Source organism: Amphiprion ocellaris, chromosome 7, assembly GCF_022539595.1.
Source record: "Amphiprion ocellaris isolate individual 3 ecotype Okinawa chromosome 7, ASM2253959v1, whole genome shotgun sequence".
NCBI lineage: Eukaryota > Metazoa > Chordata > Actinopteri > Pomacentridae > Amphiprion > Amphiprion ocellaris.
Window position 1 is genome coordinate 23,646,442 of NC_072772.1, and position 9,121 is coordinate 23,655,562.

Here is a 9,121-nt window from a genome sequence, read left to right on the forward strand (position 1 = left end):
TTTGTAATCACCTAATAGGGGGTCATGTTTACATGCTTATGCAATAGCATATTTATTAGATTCACTATTCTGCTTATTACCTTCCCTCACAAACTAGTGTTCTTGTAATTATTTAAAACTATGGACTATGCACCAGTCTAACATCACACTATATGTCAGCTGCTGGCATATTGTTGCAAGTTTACTATTTTAGAATATTACTTTTTGAGCTCATGGCAAAACAAGACACTAGTGTACACATGAGAGTGAGTTTAGCATTTGTAGAGCTGAAATGGTGCTGTAAAGCTTTTACTGGCATATAACTCATGCTATTAGACTTTCTGGCAGTCCAGTAAAATCACAAGAAAAGCCCATCTGGATGTGTTTTGTACTTTTATTTTGGAGCACAGGTTTTAGTCTTTAAGTGTCCTCAAGCTGTCTAAAGAAAGTTAAAGGGTTGCTCGCTGATTTCGATACTCTGAATGCAATTTTTGTTCCATCACAAGAGTCACAAAGATCAGACTGCTGAATTGGATTTGATCAGATTACACAGCTGTGTACTGCATGGTGTACAGTAATGTACAAACAACAGTGGAAAATACAATCATGCACAAATATCAAATGCAGACATATGGTAGTCAGGTGGGGTAAGGCTCCTGGTGGCCTACAGTTTGTGCAGTGGTTTATTCTTTGAGAGTTATTGTAAAGACTGTGACAGGTATTTAATATTGGTAGATATCAATTGAAACCGTGATAATAGTAATAAGATTATCATTAGGGCTTGGACATGGATTGATTTGCAGTACTGAAATGCACTGAGATTGTTCAGTTTTAATTTTTCTTGATCTTAGCTCATCTTTTCATACAGTAAATATCACAGTTTTGTTGGACTGCCTTGAAAAGTTAGTGGTTTCAATCACACTTATCAACCAGAACCTTTAGATCCTGGGTGCTGACTCCTCGTGAGGGGCTGCTGCGACTTGTGGTGATCCTCAAAACTTCACCCTTGGCCCTTTGTTGTGTTCTGTAAATATATATATAAACCACAAGCTGTTTATACTTGAGGAGGGCATCCATGCCTTTGTATCACCACATCTAGACAACAACAACTATATATGGAGCTAGTCCAAAAAGAATTTCACATATGAAGCTACAAATTCACTCAAGCTTAAACTTACTGAAAGAAAGAATGATCCTATTTGTTCTGCTTTGGCCTTTCCTCACTGGTTACCAGTTGTTTTTAGAGTTTCCTAAATTTTACTGATTGCTGATTTATGGCTCCATTGTGAGCCAGAGTGCAGATCTTCATGCACAGCCCTTGTGATTGCTTCAAAGTGCTGGCTTAAGCCTAAAGGGGACTAAAATGGTTGCATTTCATTCAACTGCGGTGCTGAATAGTTAAAAAAAATTCCTCTTTGTAAACCAGTTTTGAAAGGCGTCATATAAACAATGTAAAAGTCAGAACACAGCCACATCTACTGCTTTGATTTTGACCATTTTTTAGAATGTCATTTTTTTCTTGAAAGCCCCTCTCTTTAATTATGCAATCTAACGCCTGTGCAGTTCCACACAGTGCTGTTTGTGTTCTGTGCCACACATTTAGTGTGTATCCCCCTCCTACATTTTCATTTGTTCAGCTTGGGAAAGCCCCCGATGGCGGTTCAGCCTTTATCACACTTCTTAGCAACTGTACCCTCCACATTTAACTAAGGATGTGTAAATTGATGTGTTAATAAGTCCTGATAGGTGTTCAGTACAGTGTGTGCTTGTTCAGGAACTTAAATGGGGTGATTCCTCCAACACTGCTAACACTCACAGAGCATGTCATAGCAAGTCCCTTTGTTTAGCTCACTCAGGGACAGATTAAAGTCAGAACATTAAGATATTTGTTGTCCATCCTCTTCTCTACAAAATGACTCATCCCTGGCAGAGATCATTTGCCCCCATTAGAAGACTTTATGATGGAGTCATTGCTGTGTTTAGCTGTCTAGTCATGGATAAACAGAGGGAACAGAAGAACTGGAGCGAGGGAGCTTCTTAGTAGTGGTGGTGGACCGTGAGCTGCTGACACTAAGCTCAAGTGAGGACAGCGTGTCCTTTTGCAGAATGTACTGTTCCAGTAGACTTTAGAGACTTGTGATAGTTCTATCCCATTCAGCAAACACAAACTACAACAGTGACACTGCTAAAGACAGTATTCAATGTAAGCACTCATAGCAATGCGATGTGTTGGACCAGTGTATATTCCTTTCATTGGTGATCCACTGTACTGGACCGGAGTCTTTTAATTTGTCACCTTCTGTGTGTCTGGCAGATTGTTCATTAGCTTTTATAAAATACAACACTGAAATTATACCATTCTTTACAAACATATTTATTCCCTCTGATGCTTAAAATATTTTGATAACGAACATATATAAAGTTCTAATAATGTGTTTTACAAATTAAAAATTAAAAAATGCAGAAACATCAAGCAGTCTGACAAGTTCACATTAGTTCCACACATATGAGTCCAGAACAGAGGATGGGTCACATGACATAGCAGTTAAGTTGTCTTAGTCAAAATGACTTAAAACAAAACACACTGAGTTTTAGCAGCAGAAGTGTTTGAGAAATTTGATTCCCTCCATCCCCACATGCATACATACTGAGGAAGCACCCCAACCTGGACATGAACTGATGTAGTGTTCATAGTTGTAAGATGTTAATTATTTTGGCAGTATTCTTATCAACACCCCAGGAGGCACTGACATGGTTTTAAATGTACCAGAACCACATATCTAACTAGGAAGGAAACCATACCTGACAGACACAGTTTGGAATTTTCAGCCTCATGCCTGATCCAGTGCTACCTGGATTATGTAGCAGCCTTGACCCTGACCTTTTGAAACTTTCAGCAGCACACAACAAATTGATAAGAGTTATCCAAGACATCTGCTTCCAATGGAGGACAAGGCCTGACATACTTAATTACCATACTTTACACCAGAGTCACCGTAGTAAATTTAGCTCAGTGGACAGAAATCTAACACAGGTCCGTATTTCTCTCTCTATTCTGGCTGCACAAAATGAAATAAATTATGTCCTATTGTAAAGGAGGGGACACACATTTGTGCCTTTAAAGTGCATGTTCAACAGTCAGTGTGTTGATTAATGTTCCTTGGAATGAGGAGATGCTAAATTGGCTGACACTTTGAAGGTACAATGTGGAAGAATTTGAGCATAAATAAGTCATTATTATAACAGCAAACAGCTCTGCTATGTAGAGATACAGTGGAGCCATGGCATGCCCAGCAGAGAATAACATTACACTGCCTCCTTATGTGTTGTAGCCTCAGCTTCTCTGTTTAAAACCAAAGAATTTAATGGGGTCAATTAAGGCATTTCTCTAACTGACGACTCAGTGTAAACCTAATATGTGCTACTCCAGTATATGAACATTACACTGATCACTACTACCTTCTGCAAAGTTTGAGCTCTAGCTAGAGGTAATTACATCTGATCGAAGTCTTTGTCATGGTGGCTGGTTGTTAGATTAACCCCCACAATCCTCCAACATGGACCTGCCTGTACTCTGAGTGATGCGTTCACTGATCGCTCAGATATTAAACAGAAGCGCCACCTGATGGAACAACCAGGTACTACAGCTAACCTACAATACCTGAAATGTGCATTTTCTAATAAAATTGTATCAGATCGGCAGATTAAATAAATACTTAGTGACTCAGATTGGATCAGGATGAATAAACACTTGATCTGGAAGTCCCTAGTTATCAACAGCACATTTTAAACAATAGCAATGCGCTTGAAAAAAATAAAAGAGGGGAAGATGAGAATCCCTGGATAATTTGAGGAGATCCAACCCTGAAAGCAGCAGCTTACTTCTAAACAGATCCGAGGGAGGAGTGACCAGCTTTCATCCAACCATGCTCTCTCTGTTCTCCTCCATGCTGTTTACTTCATGACAGTTGGGTGTGGAAGAAGCTGACTGTATAATTGTAACACCCCCTTTGAAATCTGGCTAAGGACTTTTGTTTTGTGTCACTACTGTCCTCTCTGTGTCCTCATCTCAGGTTTACCGTATTTTATTACATAAGCAAAGTGACTCGAATGCAAAAATTATCTGCATGAGAAAAGACAAAGAAAGTCAGGTAATTTACCAGTACGTGGGGGTGTATATATTCATATGGGAACATTTATACCTACATTTACATCCTAATTGTGGGTGTGTGTGTGAGTGTAAATAATTGTCTGTCTGTGTTGGCCACACTACTAGACCTTCCACAGGATAACGAGGACAGAGAATGGATGGATGGATGGATGGATGGATGGATGGATGGATGAGTTGATTGATTTTCATTCCTTTGGCTGTCAGCATATTAGTTTTTCTCAAGTCGCTTTGGTACATTTTACGAATCATCCTCGACATTTGCAAAACAGTAAGTGCATTTCTCAAAACAATTTGTACAAATAGCAAAACACCATGGATTACCTGCAAAAGCCAGTCTCTTGCTCAAAATCCTTAGTTCATGTCTCAAAAGTACATATCTGTGTCAATGAACATGTCAGTGCCGTCGGAATGACGAGTCCTTGTGTCATTATGTGTGGATAAGACAGTCAGATTGTTTAGTCATGTTGTCATTCTAACAGTGTTCTCTGGAGGGATGTTCTGATGGAAACTATGGCTAAAGTTTTGATGACAGCTACTGTAAATGGTAAGTTACACCTTAGTGTATGTGGGAGATTGATGGCAAGAGACTGGACAAGATTCACATTTACGCTTTTACTGTTTGTATTGTAAGTTGTTGACAGACCATGTCATTGTGAAACAGAAAGGAAAACAGCGCTGCATAGAACCACGAAAAAAAACAAAAAACAAAAGTAGAAATGTGAACATAGAACAATCTCCTTAGGGAAAACTGTACATGCAGTGCTGTAGGAATTACAGTGCAGTCTTCCTACACCTCCTGACATTCCTGTCTGTTGGGCCACAAATTCTCATCCACATCATAAATATCTTCTCTTGTGTCTTTGAGCGATTTCAGAAAACCCGAACCCTTCACACATTTCCCTTCATTAGAGAAAGTCAAGATTCACCTGGGAGCAATTTACCAATTCAGGACAGATTTAGAAAAAAAGCCTAATGGAAATGTATAGAAATATCCTTGACATATTATGACAACTTGTTCAACCATTTTGCATGTAAAGACTTACGTGATGAACTAATGCCTAAATGTTGTGGGGGTGACACTATTCAACAGAGACCCATTACAATACATTTTGATCAACATGTGACACAAGCAATTGATAATGTAGGAAACAGCAGAGAATTGCACATAATAATTTGCATGGATGGACCAAAGCATTTGCAACATGTTCAAAGAAATGAGAAAGGGCTTTTTTGATGTGCACAAGTGACACAATGATGTGAAGATTGAACAAGTAGTTTTGAGAATTTCAATTCTGATCTGAGAAATGTACCAAAGCGACTGAGAAAAACTGTAATACACAGCAGTGGTAAAACACATTTAAGAAACAGGGATTTAATTTAAACCAAAAACATTAAAAGTGCTCATTCTGGTTTAACAATGGCAGTTTTTCCCTGATAATGAGTTGTGAGGTTGTACAGCCTCTTGCATAAACATAATTGCCACATTCAACTGCTTCATTCAGAAATGTAGAAAATCAGAATTACTTAGACATCAGTAGTGTGGTAATGCTTCACTTTTTCTTCTTGGCTTTGGCTGACATGCTTCCAGGCTTGGAAGGTGAGTTGTACGTTGAGGACAGCAGCATGGTGAGGAGCAGCAGCACAGGCACCACAAGGTACGGAGCATATATGGAGACCAGCATCCAGCGCTGCTGCTGAGTTTGGGGACCAGGGTGGGGTTTCTCAGGGAACTGGTAGAAGAGGATGTGGGCTAAGATTGGGATCAGCGTGGTGGCCACATGTGTAGAATATATAATGGCAGGAGTCCGGATCCACTTACAGCCGCCTAGAAGATGAGAGAGATCAACAGAGGGTGCGTCAGGCTGCAGAATGTTTTTGGTACACAGTGAAAACCCTAAATAGGAAACACAGTGAACCATGTGTCTGACTTATTGCTCTGCCAAGGAATGCAGCAGAGTTTTGTGACGATCAGCATTGGTTTGTCTGTTTATCGGTCTCTCTGTTAGCAACACTACTCATAAACTGAAAAATTCATCCAAATCCAACAGATTTGGATGAAATTTTCAGGGAAGGTCAGAAATGACACAAGGACTAAGTGATTAGATTTTGTCAGTGATGCAGTTTATAGTCTGGATCCACGGATTTGTTAAAGATTCCTGTATCATTGTGAGATAGCGGCACGGTGTCACTGTAACTATGACAACAAGTGAACACATGATTGGTGATCTTATTACAAATTGACCACTGAAGACCACAAATTGTTTAAAGATTTCATCCGTTGGAAATCATACAACGACTGAGCAGCCTTGGCGGAGTACTGTGCTCTCTGAGTGCTTTTCTTGTTTCTGTATTTGTAATTTTTTTTTTCAAATGCTATAAGCACTAAAAACTGAATTCCACTCATAGTCACTGAATTTGAGTTTGATGGATATCTAACCATGATGAATAAACCAGGACTATCTATATCATTCTTAAACAAATATAGCTCAACTGATTTGTTACGGGGTTAACCACGCTTGTAGGCTGATGGTTTTCTCCTGACTCTGTCCTGCGTTTGGGCAGTAAAACTGCCTTTTTGAATGAATATGTTAAAGTATGTACATTTTTAAGACCCTATATAAATAGCAAATCATTTTCAACTTCACAAACCTGATGTTCAAGTAGACGCTCTGACAGAATTGAAATCACTTCTTTCAGAGTCCTATCTTATTGCTCATAACCACGCAGATTGAGAAATTAAGCTAACACTAACCACTATTAACCAGTTCCACATTATATTAATTAGTTAAGATGTGTGTGTGTTTGGATCTCAGGACATTTTTGTTATGTTGGGACAGGTGTTGTGCCAAAAAGTGATTGTCTGCCATCTGCAGGAGTGTGTGCTGCTTCTTAAAACTCTGTTTCTATTCGAATACAGCTGCTTTTATCCGGACCAAACAGTCACATGGTGCAAATACACAGAACTTTATCTTTGGTAATAGAAAAAATACACTACCGTTCAAAAGTTTGGGGTCACTTAGAAATGCCCTTATTTTTGAAAGAAAAGCTTTTTTTCAATGAAGAAAACATTAAATGAATGATAAATCCAGTCCAGACATCGTTAATGTGGTAAATGACTATTCTAGCTGGAAACGGCTGATTTTTAATGGAATATCTCCATAGGGGTACAGAGGAACATTTCCAGCAACCATCACTCCTGTGTTCTAATGCTACATTGTGTTAGCTAATGGTGTTGAAAGGCTAATTGATGATTAGAAAACCCTTGTGCAGTTATGTTAGCACATGAATAAAAGTGTGAGTTTTCATGGAAAACATGAAATTGTCAGGATGACCCCAAACTTGAACGACAGTGTACGTTTAGTGAGACTTAAATGTTTCTTGTACCCAAACAATTGTGATCAAAGACAAGTTTGCAGATTATTGCATAATCAGCCATGACATTAACGACTGCATGATTACAGATGGATTATATTAGTAATTACATGTTCTCTTTTACAATTATTTCATGGACTCTTATCTTTAAAACACAGGATAACCAAAGACTTTATAACATAGACACTTCCAAATTAAAGAATTCAAAATGGCGGTTGCATGACACATGTCCTGCCAAACCAAACCACGAAACATCCAGCCAGTCATGTTGTTGTACTGACAAGCTGAGTATTGAAAAGTACTGAAACTGTGTGCAGGTGTAGTAGAAATATGACGTTTGGGGAAAATGTTTTTAGGGCAAAGTCATCAAACTTTTAAAGGTTTTTTTCTAAAAATTAGATTTGTCTAATGATTCTAAACATTGAACGTGTTCAGCTGAGCCATTGTAGCTCACCCATATACTTAAATAGGGACCAGAGCAATTACCAAGATGGCTGCTGAGTGGAGACTCCAGAAGGACTTTGCCTTCTAGAATCACTTCATGAAAGAAGAGGAGTTATTCTGATGCATTAATAACAGTTCAGACACAGAGCTGCAGACGCTTTTTGGCAGGTGGAAAACTGCATTATGAGTTGAACTGGTCCTTTAAAGCTAATTCAGCCAGTCAAATTACTGGTTTGGTTATAATGTAGAGCACAAAGCAGGTAAAATCATGCAGAGACATGAGAATTATCGCACAAGAGATCATTTCTTTACGACTGTTTAATCCAGATAATCAAAGCTGTGGACGAGCATAAACTGATACAGCTTTACCAAGCAATGCGCGCCCCCGCGGACAGTGAACACTGACTCTTCATAACGTGAAGCGACCATAGACTGTATATAATATACAGTCCATGGAAGCGACAGAGTTTACGGAATCAAACAGGTTTTATGTTCACTGACCTTTCAGAAAAGCGTAAGCTGCGATGGGGAAGAACGGAGTTTGAAGCAAAGCCTCGCAGTAAATAAAGGACTTGAACCAGTGAGGAGGGTCCAGCACCATGGGGTCTCTGAAGTCCTCTGCGTACCACCTCAGCAAGTCTCTGAGCTGCATGAAACACGTCCACACTGTGAACTGAACTACAGCTACAAATATCCCATGTCAGTGAAGAAGAAGCAACCTGACAGTATTATTAGTTCCAGAACTTACCGGCTGTGGATACACATGTCCAGGCAGCAGCGCCTGGAGGTCAATAAATAAGGTGATGGGAATGTGAGAGGCAAAGTAGAAGAAAAAGATTATTTCTAACACACGGAGAGTCATTATCTCGGACTTCTTCAGCACAAATGACACAATAGAAAAGAGGTCTAAGTTCGCAGCAGCAGTGTCACAAAACGCCTGTTCCCACGCTGGATCCTATTGGCTCTCAGAGGCAGACGGGGCGTTCCTGAACGCAACACACTGTGGAGCGTCGCTCTGCCGCTTCAGGTACGCCTCGTAAATATCGCCTCCTCGTATCTGTCGTGTCTGTGTATGGATGCATCCACTGGATTTATAACTAAGCAAACAGGTAAGAGCCTTCCATTGGATAATTACTGCAGTGCTGAATATGTTTC

General features: G+C 39.5%; 1 protein-coding gene across 2 annotated transcripts; it reads right to left on the minus strand.

Moving 5' to 3' along the window:
• Window positions 1–359: 359 nt before the first annotated feature.
• On the minus strand, window positions 360–8,912 carry tmem97 (transmembrane protein 97). 2 transcript variants are annotated; one of them, XM_035956840.2, is made up of 4 exons: window positions 8,715–8,912; window positions 8,468–8,612; window positions 5,675–5,975; window positions 360–1,003 (listed from the first exon to the last, which is right to left on the minus strand). In XM_035956840.2, exons 1-3 carry the CDS (start codon window positions 8,826–8,828, stop codon window positions 5,701–5,703), a joined length of 534 nt encoding a protein of 177 aa, XP_035812733.1. In that variant the 5' UTR covers window positions 8,829–8,912; the 3' UTR covers window positions 360–1,003; window positions 5,675–5,700. The 2 variants fall into 2 exon arrangements, with proteins under 2 accessions (XP_035812733.1, XP_023145110.1); XM_023289342.3 differs by lacking the exon at window positions 360–1,003 and having other exon boundaries at window positions 4,748–5,975; window positions 8,715–8,910.
• Between the last annotated feature and the right edge of the window lie 209 nt (window positions 8,913–9,121).

What these genes read in the sequence shown, in the direction of transcription:
- tmem97 (XM_035956840.2), bottom strand. Translation starts at nt 8,828, where the DNA reads ATGACTCTCCGTGTGTTAGAAATAATCTTTTTCTTCTACTTTGCCTCT. An exon ending in GACATGTGTATCCACAGCCG is followed by an intron (nt 8,613 to 8,714) that starts GTAAGTTCTGGA and finishes TGTTTCATGCAG; the next exon opens with CTCAGAGACTTGCTGAGGTG. An exon ending in AGCTTACGCTTTTCTGAAAG is followed by an intron (nt 5,976 to 8,467) that starts GTCAGTGAACAT and finishes CTCATCTTCTAG; the next exon opens with GCGGCTGTAAGTGGATCCGG.